Source organism: Convolutriloba macropyga, chromosome 4, assembly GCF_964194025.1.
Source record: "Convolutriloba macropyga chromosome 4, txConMacr16.3, whole genome shotgun sequence".
In the NCBI taxonomy this organism is placed as follows: Eukaryota; Metazoa; Xenacoelomorpha; order Acoela; family Convolutidae; genus Convolutriloba; species Convolutriloba macropyga.
Window position 1 is genome coordinate 81,855,115 of NC_134471.1, and position 17,809 is coordinate 81,872,923.

General features: G+C 34.6%; 1 protein-coding gene across 1 annotated transcript in view; it reads right to left on the bottom strand.

The window, feature by feature from the left end:
• The window catches only part of LOC142338189 (uncharacterized), a 77,759-nt gene that overhangs the window by 58,536 nt on the left and 1,414 nt on the right, over nt 1-17,809 (bottom strand). Inside the window, exons 2-8 of the mRNA XM_075387828.1 lie at nt 13,582-13,757; nt 11,757-11,923; nt 9,341-9,742; nt 8,829-9,030; nt 5,343-5,692; nt 4,833-5,014; nt 4,379-4,602 (exon numbers count right to left, since the gene is read on the bottom strand). Coding sequence (XP_075243943.1) covers nt 4,379-4,602; nt 4,833-5,014; nt 5,343-5,692; nt 8,829-9,030; nt 9,341-9,742; nt 11,757-11,923; nt 13,582-13,757 — 1,703 coding nt within the window. The remainder of the gene's footprint in view (nt 1-4,378; nt 4,603-4,832; nt 5,015-5,342; nt 5,693-8,828; nt 9,031-9,340; nt 9,743-11,756; nt 11,924-13,581; nt 13,758-17,809) is intronic.

Sequence of the window (17,809 nt, forward strand, 5' to 3'; positions counted from 1 at the left end):
TCCAGACACATGAATGCACCTACCAATCAACACTGGATGTGCGGAAAACGGTTCTGCGATATCTTCAAGGTTCAAAAGGTTTAAAACTTACTTACACAAAAGAGGCTAGTTATGATTTAGTGGGGGAAAGTGATGCAGACTGGTCTGGAGACGTGACCGACAGAAAATCAACAACGGGCTATTACTTCAAGCTCAACGGACGTGGCGCAGCACTCAGCTGGGGTGTCAAGAAGCAGGCCACAGTTGCTCCTTCTTCATCAGAAGCAGAATATCAGGGCATGGCAGCAGCAGTTCAGGAAGCACTCTACCTGAAACAACTTCTAGAGGATTTTGGCATCCAACAGAAACGTCCAATTGCAATTGGAGAAGACAACCAAAGTTGTATCAGACTCTGCCAAAACCCAGTCATGCACAAAAGGAGCAAGCACATCGAAACAAAGTTTCATTTCATCCGGGACAAGACGGAGGATGGGACTATTTCAATTCATTACGTCCCTACAGACAAAATGGCAGCGGACCTCTTCACAAAGTCCTTACCCGTTTCGAAAGTGGAAATATTCAGAGCAGTTTTGATGGGAACAGACTCTACGCAATCAGCTCAAGTCTGAGTGGGGTTGTTAGAAAATCGATCAAACTATAGTCTTAAACTTAGTGAGAATTAGAAAGAAAGTTTGACTTACCAGATTAGAAAGACAAGCAATATGACTTCGATCAAAGAAATTATATAAATGAGTCGTCAAGAAATGGTGCTTAGAATCAATACTCGGTTCAAATTGGTGAATCTAGATAACTATTATTAGAGTTAGATTAATTGATGTAAAATCTTCCCAGCATGTATTAAATGATGATGATATCTCCGGAAGTGTGAATGAATTCTTAGAAAAGTGCAAGCGCATTCAATTTACGGTTCCCTTTGCGACTGATTTGCAGAAGCAAACCATATTGGGTAACCTTTGCGACCCCACTATAAATCACGGTGCTAAGATTAGTTTTGTATCTTGACTTTTTCACACTGATAATGGGTATATATACAGCTGATTTTTGAGTCCTTTTTCATCCCCAAACTCAAATCACCATCTTGATCTAATGATCAGATCTCTCCTGTAAATCTCTAAATTCTACTGTAAAATATCATTTTGTTATTCTCTCATTTTTGAGAAATTAATTCTTTACTTAGTTAAAAACGCTTTTTATTCCGCTTGCGAAAGTCCATAACCCAACAATCACTAAAAACTTTAAAAATTTTTGTTTGCATTTTTTGCAGCTGACAACATTTGTAAATCAAAAGACGCCCACTATTGTGATACTGTGAAATGAAAACAAAAACCTACCAAAAAAGACAAATATGCAAAAGTCACGAAAACTGGTTTTATGAAAACTGGTTGTTTTAAGAAGAAAGACCATTTGAGAAAAAAACCGTTATGAAGAGCAAACTGAATTTAAAAAATAAATGATGTGAATTGTTTATAGAGATGCTTAGCTATAATTTAACAGAAATAAAATCCCTTTTTTTTTAATTAAAAACAAATATTTTCAAATTTCGTAGCTAACAAAAGCTTTCGACTTAAAGAATAGACAAATGTCTTGCAACTTGTCGGAAAACTAATTGCGACTGTTATTAATGAAACTAAATCATAAGACTATAAAATAATATTAATTACAAGCTGAACTAATAAGGTTCACAAACCATTTTTTCGAAACCACAGTTTTAAAGTCATTTAACTTATAAGATATTAACCGCAAGACTGTAAAATCTTCATTTGCGTCTCCTTTGATCACCAAAACGTTTTTTTTTTGTAAATTGACTATCAAAAAATGACAAAAAAACCACAAAAACTGAAAAGTATCTAAACTTCACAAAATTCTTCTGAAACAAATTGTCTAAGCCCTGAAGACATCATTTATAACATTTAAACAACAGAAAAATTATCGTTTGGTTGAACAAAACATCAAATAAAGCTCTAATCGATGAGGCGAATTTAAGAAAATGATAAAACATTGTAAAATACGAAAAAAAACGCAAACCAGAACAAAAAGGGATAAGTTGAAGAATATTAATAATCTTTTTTTAAGGAATTTAGTTCGAAAGTCAAAACAACCGTCAGATATCAGATATTGAGTTCATTTGTTTATCTATAGTTGGGCACTGAGACCTTTAATTACACAATATTTGGCATATGACAACAAAAAATAACAACAAACAAAGGGCAAAAATAAAAAACTCTACCAATTTCTGCAAGAGAATGGTGTCGCAGCCCTTCAATCCATATGTTATGAAAACAAATATATGTTCAGTTTCAAATTTTGTAAAATTGTTTTCAGTTAGATTGTCAAATAATGTGACAATTTACAAATGAAACAAAAACAGCAGCAAAAATGGGCTATTGTGCATAAAAATCAGAAAATTTTGTATGAAAACTCGTAGTACCAAAAGCAAAAAAACCTTCTGTTAAACAGTCAACCACAAAATTTACGGAAAAAAAGCAAAATGTTGACTAAAATAATATAAAAAATTGACAAGGTCAAAAAATCACAGAAATTTTTTTTTGAAAATTGTTACAATCAATAACATAAGAGACATTAGGTAACAAATGAATGAATAGAAAAGGTTCACTTGCAACCCTTGTGGATAAAATTTAGATCTTTGAGTGGTTTAAATAAAAATTAGACTGCCGAAAGAAGAACAATTGAAGGCAACAGACAAGAATTCAGTTAAATTTTTCTAATACACTTCCTCAAAGCCATAAAATCCTTTGGTTCTCTGAAAACAAACTGTATATACATTCAACCACAAATATACATAGATTGAAGTTGTCCTTAACGGAGCCGTGAATAAAAATTATTGTCAGTAATAAACATTAAAAAAACAATAGATATTTAAAAAAGGCCGCATCAAAAAAAAACGAAAAATCTCTGATTCTAAGAATCCATGATATTATCGAACCTCTCCAAGATTTTTTTGCGAGCCCAGCAAACTGACCAAGTATTCCAAGTGTTTGCGAATTAGACCAATAGTTGAGTGGAGTTCTTCAAATATTAAAAAAAAACAACGATGTATTTGGTATAATTATCACTTAAATCTGCAAAAAATGGCAAAGTTTTAATTCCAGAAGACTTTCATACGGTTCATAATTGAAACTAGTGCTCTTTTTGAAGTTAGGGAGTCTGTGTTAAGGTTTCTAGGTCTCTAAATCTGGCATACTTTAACAAAGTGGACCAAAAAAGCATATTTTGTTCCGTTTTTGATGAAAAAAGTTTTGAATTTTGAAAATTTTATCAAAAATTTTAGCCAAAAAAAAACTTCAATCAAACAATTCAGCAACGTTGTTCTATATCTAACGGTAACAACAACACTTTGCCGTTAAAAAATTTTAACTTATTTTGAATTATATTAGCGAAATTTTCTAAATTTTTGCAAAAATTACTGAAAATGTGAACAAAAACAGTCGGATTTTCACAAAATTTTAAATCTCGATAACTCCCTGTAAAACACGAAAAACGAAATAATCTTTTTAATTTTGTATTCTACGCTGGACGGGCTTTTTAATGATACCACTCACAATTCTCTTCGATGAATATATCGATCGGCCAAAATTGACTGAACAAAAAAAACCAGTTGAGTATATAGTTCCTCCCTCGCCACTGAAGTGGGGGTCGGAACAAAAATTTATGAGCTCGGAACGAAACATCATGTGTGAACATCACATTAACGAGCCTCCTTATTGTATTTTTCTGTTCAAAATACTTATTCCCATTGCATGGTCCAGTTAAATTTTCATCCTAATTTGCTTTGCTGAAAATTGGTTGTGAAATGCTGATTGTTAGAGCTGTACTAATTCTCTTCATCCACAAGAATTTGCAAAATACTTTACTCACGATGACCAATTTATCTCAAGAAATCATTTTTTTCTTAAGTTTCTTTGGCGGCGTTTCATTTTTTTTAGGTTGGACCGCTTCTAGCAGGGCTAATTTAGTGTTGCTGGCAGATGGTTGGGGGCATTCACAGAAAAAATTGAGGAAAAATCAACAATTAATATTCTCAAAATGTCAATTCCTCGACATGACCCCGCTCGACCTTTATTTGTTATTAAAAGATCTTTGATTGACCCATGAATAGACTTTACTTCGAACTCCTACAAGAATTATAATGTCTTTTCGTAAGTCTAGTCCTAAACCTGGTTTGGCTTGCTTTGACCTCTTTTCAGACATTCGCGCATTCAAACGGAATAGTTCAATCCATGATTTAGAGCGCGAAATTCTCCTCACAGTTGGTCTTATTGCTGGTATTTTTTGTCTGGGGCCTAAATTTGGCCATTCAATTGATTTAAATATACTGCGGGCCTTTTTTGTGTTATAATGTCTGATTTTATCAACATACTTTGTAGTTTTGCTTTTGGCGTCCGATTTGGACCCAGACACACTGACAGATGACTTCATCACTACCACGTCTCCATGACAACCACCTCCCCCACCCCCCAACACTGACAGAGTTGAGGCTGAGTCAACACTCGTATCATGAAGTAGACCCCCTCTTAGCCCTGGTCCGGCCGTATGTTGTGTTCTCTGCCTTCTGCTGATTGAGTCAATGGATGTCTGGGTTTCCTAATTGAAAATGTAGAAAAAATTGGATTAATGTTGGGTTGGTGGGCAGCATTAAACTAGTTCTTTTTCGAGCAAGACTTTCCGAAATTGATCTTGCAAGAGCTTAAGTCAGGCTCTCATTTTAGGCGTCATTTGCAAGTCTCTTGTAAGATATTGCAAGATAAGAGACAGAGTTTGACTAGGGGGTGGACTGTCGGGCGGGATTTAGAGGCATATTATATCCATATAACCTTGACATCTCCCCAGTTGAAATATTGAGTTGAGAGCAAACTTGTGGGTGCTGGATTGCCCTTCAAATCTGTCTGTGCTTCGCCCAATTTGTCCTCTAGAAACTGCAGATGTTGGTCACGTGTGGGTGACGTCACACTGCTGTGGTCTCCCATCATCATTACATCCAGCAGAGTTGGAGAGGCTGTTTAAACAGACCTACTAGATCAGACTGAAAGAATTTTGGCATTATGGGTTTTGGCTAGACCAAACAGTTAAAAAAATTGGCATTGGCTAGACGGAAGGCGCGACCAACGTTTTTCTAGAGCGTTGAGTTGAGTTGCACCGGAACCCCTATCGGCGACCCAAATTGGTCTGGCCAATACATCTCTGGGGTTTGGGACCTCATCGTGGGTCTCCTCAAGAGAAATTGGCACAAATGTGAGCAAGACTTCAATTTTGAAAACGCAGAAAAAACGCAAAATGAGATATAAAAATTGCTAAGGAATCATATTGCTCTTTTCAAAGCTTACCGCTTAAGCTACCCGCTTTGAGCTGCTCGCTTCTCGATAAAACCGTCGCGGATCTGGCACTAGTCAAATCACCCGCAGGGCTAGTCTGGTGATCAGTCACACTCAACACATCTGTCTGGGTCAATCTAGAATTGTCCCCATTTGACCTCTCATCAGATGAGCCAATCAGATCTGACTCATTGTACTCACTTCTAGTAGTTGTTTCAGTGTTGTTATTGTCTCTGCTGCCAGTTCTGCAATCTTCAGCTGCACTGCTTTCGTTTAGAAATTGCATTAGTCGCTTTCTGTGCAATTTTGCTGAAGTTGGCACCCTTTTACGGATGTGTTTGCGAGGCCTGGTAGCCGGTAGACTAAAAAGGGACAGATTGGCTCAAAATTATTTTTTGGTTTAAATGATCAAAGTTAGCTACTAAATTCTAAGAATATGGACTTCACTGGAGGAATACTGCTGGAATAAATTGAAGGAGCATATTTTGCAAAATATCGAATTAGCTACTGAAAATGATTTGATCCATGTTTTTTCTCCGAATCGGCTTAATCTAGCTTATACAACCTTTTTTTCAAGAAATATGATATCATCATTTTTCATTTCGAGGCGCTGCCTCCGTTTAATAATCTTAACAGAAGGAATGTCCATTTTCGTCGTAAGCAAATTGCGCTGCACGAACCTTGTTGGTCAAAAAAATAACAATGCCGCTTGAATTAAATAATTTTCAGCTCTAAATTACAGTTTAGAAATAATGTATCCCAATAAGAAAAACAGGTGGTCTACGTTTTTTCCATAGCGACATAAGTTAAAAAACCCATAGTCTTTTTCAAAATTTTTTGATTTTTTTGTTTTTGGCCTCGAAATAAAGGCGAGAAATCTGACCATTCAAACAATATATGAAACAATTAAATACAACTTTAATGATAAACCCAAGCTTAAATTTTCTGCCGTAAAACTGGAAATGTTTCACTAAGAAAATTTTTCCCTTTCATTTTTCAGTGGAAACTTTAAAGTGTTTCAGATTGTAAAACTTAAATCTTTTTCTATGAGTGCAATCTGAATTTCATAATTACACAACGAATTATGGTTTCTTTTTTGTTAGATGAGTAAACAAAAAATGAAATTTTTAACTACAAAAAATGCAAAATTGCGCCTTTTTGAAGTAAAGTCGAAGCAGGAGGAACTTTAATATAAAATAACAATCAGATAATAAAGGAAAAAACCTAACAGGACAGGCCCTGACCTGCAATTGAAAGTACTTTAATTGACTAGAAAAACTAGACTTAGAATGGACTGCGAATTGATTGGGAAAACCATTTAGGAGAGAAATGATCAGAAAATAAAAAGAACGGCGAAAATCAAAGTCAATTTGCCACATGTGAACTAAAAACCACTAGTAAAAAGGCGAACTTTTGTTCAAACGGCGTTTTCTCACTCTGCCTTAAAATTGGAGTGAATAAATTCACACACCAAAATCTGTTTTTTTTGTTCACTTCCTGTTCCGGGTTGACCAATAACAATTAAATCAGAAAATCATGAAATTGTGTTAACAGACTGTTAAGAAAGCATAGTCGGAAGACTTCAAAACTGACTCGAAGTGAAACAAAACTTAAAACCCTCGCCTCAAGTTCTAACACTACAGGTTAATTAGATATTACGCAATTCAATTCCAAATGACAAAGGAAGAATACAAAGTGAATTAGAAAGAAAAGCAAAACAAGATGGTTTGTTTCTGGAGAATCTTCACAAGTTGTGACTCGAAAACTATTTTCCGTATCAGATTATCTGATAGAGCTGATTTAAAATAGCTCATGGTGACCGAATGATGGACAAAAAAAACAAACGATCTTCAAAGAAATGAGATAAACCTTGAAACTGAAAAGAATTAAACGAAACCCAAAAATTTGTTTCTTATTATTTTCTCTAAAAGTTCTCTAAATGTCTCACAAACAGTTCCAACAGAACAATAAGAAACAGTTTTTGTAATGTTTGTTTTTCAGCATTGTAACTTTTGAGCAGCCCCACGAAAACCCTCAGAGCTCGAAATCAATTCAATCATTCAAACAGACTTCAAAAAACGACAGTTTTTAAAAAAATTGAGCTTAGAAAAATCTGGCCTATCAAACCTTTTAATCTCTGACTGGCAACACTCATAAGAAAACTATCAACAAAATTTTGGACAAAAATATTACAAAATACAGAAAAACAAAGAAACTGAAGAATTGTAAAATTCAGCAAAAGTATGGCTAAATGAAAAAGAAAAAAAGGATAATAAATTTCAGTACAGAGCAATCTGCCAACCAAACTCCAGTTTATGATTTTTTTCTCTAAATTGTGTCGTGCTTCTTTTGAATGAAGGGTTTTGTGACTGACTTGCTAACCCGGCCTCGCACTGAGTAGTTTTTATTTTAAATACGAGAGGTCAGAGTCTTAAACATTTAGGCAAATCCCGACTTCTTTGGCAAAAATATGTGGGAAATAAAGGGATGTGGAGCTGAAAATTTTTAAACAAATTTTTGTGCATTCCAATGAACGAATTTTGTCGGCTTATTAGACTGGTCCCGATCTGTTGTTTTGATTATGCAAAGTTTCTCCTATCATATACTCTCCTATTACATACCAATCAAATCCAATACACCGGTCGATTTTCATCATAGAGAGCCAAACATACCAAACATGACAAACCTAACTTTTTTTCGTTCTTCTGGAATATGTATTTATTTTTGTATGTAAACTAATTGTGTGCTATTTCAGTCGTATGACCAGATGAAGCCGCGGTTTGGAATCTGGTTCAAGTGTTTCAACTTTACTTGATTCAGAATCTACCCGGTTGGAGGTTTGGCGGTGAATTTTCGTAACAAATGCGGTAAAAATAGGTAATTTTCACCGCGTGTTTCCTACATCTTTTTTCCGTGAATTCATTGAATTATATATTTTCACCGCTTTCGAAGGAATTCTTACTAAAAACAAACGGATAGGGGAGCGAACCTCTCACGTACTGCCTGTCTACAACTTCTGAATGCACTGCGCCATCTGTCACTGACGTTTATGATATTTCTTGTGAACTTAAAGCAGATTCAGTAAACGTTGGAAAACAAGTGCAGTGAACTTTTGTAAGAAATTCGGTGAATTTCGCGGTGAATTTATGTAAGAATTGCGTTGAAATGCAGTGATTTATTTTTATGCACGGCGTTCACCGCATTCACCACATTTCTTGAATTAATTTACCGCAACAATCGACGCGGTGAACTTATGTAAGAAATGCGGTGAATTTCGCGGTGAACTTCTGTAAGAAATGCGGTGAATTTCGCGGTGAATTTCTGTAAGAAATGCGGTGAAATGCGTTGAATTATTTTTTGTCACCACATTCACCGTTATCAACGCGTTTACAAAAATTCACCGCTTTCACCCCATTTCTTACAAAAAATTACCCAAAAACCTCGACCAGGGTATTATATAGCAACTTTGTGAGTACGCGTATAAAAAATGATTCTGACCTTGAACTTATTGAAGTGTTCACTGATGACCTTGAAGGTGGACGAGTTGATCGAAGTGAACTTTTCCTGTCATGTATTGACGACCGAACAGTTGAAGGAGAAGTGGGTGTCAATGTTTTACTTTTGCGTCGTCTTTCTTTATTCCCTGTTTTTGTTCTGTGTCCTTTTCCTTTGGATTTCTTGGAACGCTTCCTACCACTATCTGAAATTTATTACATAACGTCACTTTTTAAATATTTTTGTATTTTTTTTGGTTTTTGTTAAGATTGACTCGGCCTGGTTGCAAAACGATTTCATCAAAGTTGACCATAATGACACAAAAGTTATTGAATATTTGACGTTCTGCTACACAAAAAGTGCGAAGCAATGAACCAATACTATGAAAAAAACAATACTTGCTTGGAAATGTCTTCAATCGATAAATCTCTATTTCTACAAGGATTTTTTTCAATGACTTCATGACTTTCGAATGTTATCCAAAAGTGGAATTCTAAAGTCTAATTGTAGCTAACCTATTCGGGTGAGTTTATGACCCGCACACGCAAGCAGAGGACAACTGCCTGCAAACTTATCACACGCAGAGATGGTTGCCATCGCATCCTTCGTACCCTTAGTCACAAAACTCATCGCATTTTCACTCTTTTCACACCCAACACTGGTGGCACCACTACCTCCCCCGGAATTCACCTGGGTCATGTGAATAAACCCTGGCATTCTTTCTGACTTTGTCGTTTTGATACCTCGACTACCACGCATTGATAGGCTGCTTTTGTTATTGTTACTGTTGATGATAGAGTCAAGGTGTTTAAATGAAGACTTGATTTGTTCATTTTGCTGTTGTTGTTGTTGCTGTTTTTGGTTTTGCAACACAATGTTGAGATTGGTTGAAGATCCAAAAACACTTTTTACCATTCCTACAAAAACAATTGATTAACTTTCACACAATCAGCAGTACAGACATGGAGACCATAATCGTTCATCGTTTCCGGGTCGAGGTATGAACACTAAAAACCAGAAAAGGCTGTAATAAGGAGGTGAAAGCGGTGAATTTTTCTAAGACTTGTGGTGAAATAAAATCACTGCTAGAAATCGCTCTTACTAAAATTCAACGCAAAACCCTATCCCAAAATTCACCAAATAAGAACATTCTACCACATAAACCTCAACTCTCACGAAAAAAATCTCAGCCAATTGTATCCCTCTGTTGTTTAGATTGTTAAAGACTTGCGGTATAAGATTAACATTTGTAACTCACCCACTGCAATTATTCCACAAAAACATTTTTTTATGGGCTGAAAACGAAGCAAAATGGAGCCCTTATTAGTAACAGGATGGAGTTTTTTTGCAGGCCGGAAAACGAAGTGAAAAATTGATCCCCAAAATTTTGCTCATAATCAAAGCTAAGTAGACCACATTTTCTGCGGCTGAAATCAAGGATAAAAAGCAAAATAAAAACTTTGAAATGTCGTTCATCTTTTTCAGCTCTCTTGCAATCAACCGCAGAATAGCATCTTTAAAACGTTCTCAAAAATCAAAGCTGGTAATCAATCTCTTTTTTCTTTAGAAGAATGTTTGTGGAAGCACGTCTAATAGACAAAAAGAAGTTCACCGCAATCATCTAACGCAAGACATAAGGAACCGACATTTTTCTGTAAAATTAGCAAACAAGTTTCAGTTAGAAGTTATGAAGAGGGAAGCCAGATAATCACTCTATTAACTTTTTTTTAACTAACCACTGCCCAAAAAACTCTTGAACTTCTCGAGAATCTTTAACAACTTAGAGGATTGTAAAGACAACCCGAGAACCAGATTTATATATTTTATTGTGGATCAATAGACTAGAATAGAAACACTTTGTTCTGATGCTGATAAAAAAGAACGCATGCAATTCAAAACATGAACACCATTATATGTTTCGTTTCCATTAATTAATTTTTTTAAAATTTGCTAAACATACGTTTTTTTTGCTTCTGCTTCGCTTTTTCACCGATATTTTTCAAAATTTTTTAGTGGTTTTCGTCATTACGGGCGTCTACCGGTACCAAATTTTGGAGTAAATTTATTCGTTTTTATTACCAGTTTCCACTTTTCCTATGTAAACACATTGTGCATGTGAAACATATTTTCGAATTTCGCGGACGCAAAGGCGGTGCTTTATATGGAAATTCCACTCAGTGTTTTTGGTTTTTAAGCTGGAAGTTGAAATGTGGAACCTGCTCTCCACCACAAAACATATTTGACGGAAGCGCTTTGTTCTGCAAAGAATTGTGCAGTTGATTAATTTTGGTATCATCCTTCATCTTAGTAATCTTAAAACATTAAATTGTAAAATTGAGCGGCAAAAGGGCTTAAAAAGATTAAAATGTTGTGAAATGCGCTCTAAGCCGAACGTAACTAATTTTCACATTTGTTTGATCTTATTTTTCATTTTAAATTGTTTTAGGGAAACAACTTTCACGGAATTTAAGTGCCTTCAGCATTGAACGGAAGTTGGCACCTGCAAGTGCGATCCAATTTCTTGGGAGGTAGATTTTTTTTCGGTAACGGTAGACGCTCGTTATGGTGATTCTTCGTAGCAATTGCAATAATTGCAAGGCTGTGAGTATGTGTAATGATTAAGAGCTTTTTTTATCGCTTAAGCTTTTATATTCACACCTAAAACTGCAATTTTGGTGTTCAGTCGGAAAAAAACACCGCAAAGAATTGCCTCAGAGCACAGGATAAATGATTTGACATCTTAAACGAGAAAGTTAAACGGGAATAAAGTCTAGAAGCGCCTGGTATTATAAAACAACATCCAGCATTTTAATGGAAAAATGATGGAATTTTTTTTTAATATCGAAGGTTTAAGAAATCTTGAGTTTTTAGTATCTAGTTTCCAGTATCTAGATACAGAGGATATACTATAATAATGTATGAACAGCTGACCTGATAGTCGTCTCCGTGCGCATACATAACATGAGCACTCTTCTGTGTTGTGGCCTCCACTCCACATTGTATTGCCTCCTGTGCTATTACTGCCAGTGAAAAAATTACTGGCTGAAGTTGTAGCTATCTGGTCAGTAGATGATTTCAGACCACAGAGTTTTGGATATCTGGACACAGAAACATGATAATGGCAATCAACAACACCTGGCAGAGGTGTCTGTTATTGATCAGATCAATCCAAATTTCAATCAGCAATGATCAGACCCATCAGTATAATATTGGGTTTTGATGGGTCTAGGAAGTAAACCCTCACGCAAAAACCCCATTTGAATATGAATATTGGTCGTGATAGTTTGCTCGGTTGTGATGATTTCAAATGAAGTCCAACTGGCCGTTATCTATAATAGTCAAGTGGGGGTTTATTTCCGTATGGGTTTATTTCCCTGGAGGTTTATTTCGTGTCCAAATTTAAATGTTTTTTTTCCGTGATCTGTTTCCGAAAGTGGGCCATGATGGGATTCTCAGCTCCATTTTGAAAAAAAAAATGCTCGATATTGCTTCATTTTAAGGCTTAGCCACCGAGAAAAAATTTTATATTTCATGTGTTTTTAAGTGCCCATTTTACGCGGTTTTTTGCACGGAGCCAAGCTCTCAAACAAAAACGTCTGAGTACATTTTGTTTGCGGAATAAAATTTCAATACTCATACTGCTTGTATTTTATTAAGCTTTTTAAAAAAAGAGGGATGACTGATTTTATCTGTCTATGAAAAGCACATATCTTAAATGTTTGACTTGAACATTGAGAACTTCGAATTAATTTTGTTTGAAAGGTCATTTTCACTTGTTTAAAAAGTGCCCTATTTGAAATTATCCGCTTTTAAATATAAGATTTTGTCTGTGTCGTTGTTTACTTGTAAGCAAAAACGACTTAATCGTTTATTATTTCTACTTGGCAATAGTCGTTTTTGTTTGCTAATTAATTTAAGAGAGATTTGGTATTGTCGTTTTCAAATAGAAGAGAGATTTGGTATCGTTAAGAAAAATAGCAGGTTTTTCTTCCAAGAGGTGTCCTATCTTGAACTAAAAGGGACGCTGCTTGGTACGTAGAAACGACCTCCTAGTTCAGTATAGTGAACAAAAACCGCCAGCATGTTCGGTTTCAAACGTAATCAACCGACAATAATTTTGATTTTAATTTACAAGAAAGTATGTCAATAATCAGTGAATGTCAATTAATCTACAGAATTCTCATCAATGTTCAACAAGTATGTTACATTTTAAATTTAAATCTACCAAGAAAATTATAATTAGTTTACTACTTTGGTCAACTAGCTAAAGTAGATTTTTCACTAGTTTTGCACGTTTTTGCAGAAATTATTCAGAGACGTACGCGTGGATTATCTGCAAAAAGAACGCTATCATAAAGTCTGACTAGATTATAGGCAAAAAACTTATGTAAAACGGAGTATTGTTTTGTCCAGAACCGAGCATACCGAATGTTTCTTTCGTCCAAAAACGACGATACCAAATCTCTTTTGCGAATCTTCTAAAACTGAATATATCGAATTTTTCTTACTTTCAACAACATCAATGCCGAATCTCTCGTGTCAACAAACGAATCTCTCTTTTGTTGCTTATGTTAGGTTTTCTGGACTGGGAAGTCTATGTGTTCAATACGTCAAAAAAACAAAATCGATTCATTTTTTTCTGTCCGAAGTGTGCACAATGGAGCAGCAAGATGTCACATGTTACCACTTGGAGTATACTGTTTTCCGCTTTTGGCTCAATTTTTCCATTGTCTGTAGTCAATCCGTGATATCTTACCTCTTGGCTAGTAGCTGTGAGTAGTGAGGAATGGTAGCAGATGATTTGAATTTGGAGAGAGAATGTGAAGAGATTCCTTCAGTTGCAAATGAAGCTGTGTCATTGTTGTTGGTGCTGCTTGACTTCTGTTGTTGCAATGAAGATAGATTGTCACTGCTTCTACTCATCCTACGAATCTAACGATAACAAACATTAGTTCACTGATATGTTCCAGCTGTAAGAATAATTTCAAGTTAGTTGCAAAAGGATTGAAACGCTTTGATTGGTTACATGAATTATTGAGCTGATTTTTTTTGCAATTGTTTTTTTCTAAAGTCGTCAAATTTGTGATCACAACCCTAGGTGAGGTGGTCGAAAAATGATTGGACAGTATTTTTTTGCTGGGCTGTACCTTCCCAAATGTTAAATACAGGGTCTAGACGATACTTTTCGTCGCGCTATTTCGAATCATAAACGCGTAATGTCGAGTCAATCGAATCATGTTCCGGATACTTTTGAATAAATCGCAATAGTTCGAATCATGAGACCGTTAACTTGAAACATAAGCTCACTATAACAAATCATAAGTCCACCAAAACCCAATAATTGTTTTACTATTCCGATATTTTCCTTTTCATAGTCAGCGCGAGTTAAAATAATTTTTTTTTCATTTCAATTCTGTGAGATAGCTGAAAAATATAGCTCAGATAACGCATCAGCTTGAAGTGCACTTAACACAAGCATTTATAACGAATGTCAACCTTGCGACAAAAAATCGGATTTAAGTGTCGGAGTTTTGTATCCAGTCCGCTTCTCTTTCATTGAAATTTTGAGAAGTTCTACTTCAAACGATGAAAAAATTAAAAAAGATTCTGCTTTTTAGCTTAACACTATTTCTAAGTGCTAATTTGTGGCTTGAGATCATTCAATTAGAAATACTTTGAAAGCAAATAAACTATATAGCTAAGCTAGTCTAAACTTATAGAAGTGAAAATTTTGACACCCATAAAATCATAAAATCATGAAATCATAAAATCATACAAGGAGACTCGGTAATGTGCGTTCGCACATTAAGTTTCGACCCCGCTCATCTACATTTTTCACTTAATTGTCTACCAAATGAGGAATGGAAAAAAATTAACATATCAACATATCGTTCAACAAACTACTAAAGGAATAAAACAATCTAATCGATAGGGCCTATGAGACCTGTGGCTACCATAATATGACTACCAGAAAAGACCGCAATAAACAACAAATAGTTACAAATATTAATTACGACCAAAACTCCTTCTCCATTTTTTGAAAACCACTAATAACCAAATCAAAATGGCGTCAGATAAAAAATATACTACGACGATTAACCGGTACTTTTTGGAAAATATGGGATTTTTCCTCAATTCGACTGGGCAGCAAGTCGGCTAGAAATGAGCAAAAGTGGCAAAAGTTTATTAAAACCTTGCTGTTTTTTTTAAAAAAAGAATTAAATTCGAACTGATTAGAAAGCTTAAGCATCAAATGAAATCATTGACAGACTTTTTTATACCTCAATAGAGAGCGACTGAGGCCTTTCATTATCCAGGATACGTCATAAAACTACAAAAGAACGACAAAAACAGGCAAAAACGAAAAATTTGCATGAACAACTATGAACGAAAACGATGTCCCCCTAATCAATTAAATATTAAGCTGATCACTAAAAACAATAAAAATCTTCGTTTGCATTTTTTACAGGTGACAGCATTTGTAAGTCAAATGACGCTAATTATTGTGATCCTGTGAAAAATAAACAAAATCCTACAAAAAAGGGGCAAATTTGCAAAAATCACGAAAATTGATTTTAAGAAAACTGGTTGTTCCAAGAAGAAAGACCATTTGAGGAACATAAAACCGTTATGAAGAGCAAATTGTTTTTCAAGAGATAAATGATGTGAATTGTATATGGAGATGCTTCGCTACAATTTAACCAAAATAAAATTGGAAGATCACAAAAATCTTTCTTTTTTATTAAAAACAAAAATTTTCAAAATTCATATCCAACAAAAGCTTTCGATTAAAAGAGTAGACAGTTTGTCTTGCAACTACTTGAAAAACTAATTGCGACAGTTGTTAATGAGACCAACACTTAAAACTATGAAATAACATTATATACAAGCTCAACTAATATGTTTCACAAACAACTTTACGAAACCACACTTTTGAAACCATTAAATTTAACCGCGATTAACCATAAGATATTAACCGAGAGAATATAACAAGTTCATTTGCGCCCATTATGGTCATCATAACATCTTTTTATAAAACAACTATGAGAAAATGACAACAAAAAGAACCACAAAAAATGAAAAGTATCTAAATTTCAGAAAATTCTTCTGAAACAATTTGTCTCACCTCGAAGAAATCGTATAAAACGTTTAAACTACAGAAACATTAGTGTTTGATTCAACAAGACATTAAAAACAGCCATCAGTTACTTACTGACATCAGTTGTTTAAGTTCACTTGTTTGTCTAGAGTTGGCCACTGAGACCTTTAATTACACAATATTTGGCATATGACAACAAAAATAAACAACAAATAAAGGGCAAAAATAAAAATCTCTACCAATTTGTGGAAGAGAACGGTGTCGCAGCCCTTCAAACCATGTTATGAAAACAAAAATTATAGTCAATTGCAAACGCTGTTAAGTTGTTTTCAGTGAGATTGTTAAATAATGTGCCATTATACAAAAGAACCAAAAGAACAGCAAAAATGGGCAGTTATGCCCAAAAATCAGAAAATTTTGCATGAAAACTCGTGGTAACCAAAGCAACAAAACCTCTTGTTAAAACAAACGGCCAGAAATTTAGTTTTTATTCTATAAGGAGGAGAGGTTGACCTGTACTTACTGAGATTAAGCAAAATGTTGACCAAAATAATATAAAAAATTGACAAGTTCAAAAAACCACAGAAATTTCCTTAAAACAAATACATTCTATTACATACGAGACATTAGGTTACATCCGAATGAATAGAAAAGGTTGAGTTTCACCTCCTGAGGAGAAAATTTAGATCTTTGAGTGGTTAAGCTTAAAAATCAGACATCCAAAGGAATAACAACTGAAGGCAAAAGACAAGAATTCAGTTAAAAGTTACTAAAACTCTTCCTCAAAGCCTTAAAAACTCTTTCGTTCTCTGAAAACAAACTGTATCTACATTTGGCCTCCAATTTACGTAAATTGGAGTTGTCATTAACGGAGCCAGGAATAAATAAAATTGTCAGTAACTAACATTAAAAAAATAAAGGCAAAATTTTTTGAGAAAAAGTCAGCATCAGAACAAAAACCAAGAATTCTCTGATTCTAAGAGTCCATGATAATATCAAACCTCTCTCTCGTTTTATCGCGCGCCCAGTAAACCGACCAATTGTTCCAATTATTTGCGAAATAGACCAATTGTTGATTGGAGTTTCTTCAAAAATTGAAAAAAAGGATGCATTTTTTATATTTATCGAGTTATATCTGCAACAAACGCAAAGTTTTAAATCCAGATGACTTTCATACGGCACCTAATTCCAACTAGCGCTCTTTTTGAGATTAGAGAATTTATGTTAAGGTTCTTAGGTCACTAAGTCTGGCAATCTTTAACGAAGTGGACCAAAAAAGCATATTTTGTGCCATTTTGATGAAAAAAGTTTGAATTGTGAAAATTTTATCGAAAACTTTAGCCAGCAAAAAAATTCAATCAAACAATTCAGCAACGATCTTCTTTCACTAACGGTAACAACAACACTTTGCCGTTGAAAATTTTAACTTATTTGGAATTATATTAGCGGAAATTGTGCCAAATTTTAACAAAAATTACTGAAAATGTGAAGAAAAACAGTCGAATGTTCACAAAACTTTAAACTTCGATAACTCCCTGTAAAAACACGAAAATCGAAAAATCTTTGTAATTCCGTATTCCACGCTGGACGAGTTTTTAATGATGCCACTCAAAATTCTCTACGATGAATATATCGGTCGGCCAAAATTGACTGAACAAAAAAAACCCAGTTGAGTATATAGTTCCTCCGTCCCCACTGATGGGGGGCCCGGAACAAAAATCAGCAATACTGTTTACTCAAATTGACAAAGATCTGTAAATTCTTTGGCAATGAAAACAACAAATATTGAATAAAATTTTTTCTCAAAGAAGGCTCAAAAACAGCTGCACAAAATAAGATATTTACATATATATATACATATATATATATATATATATATATATAT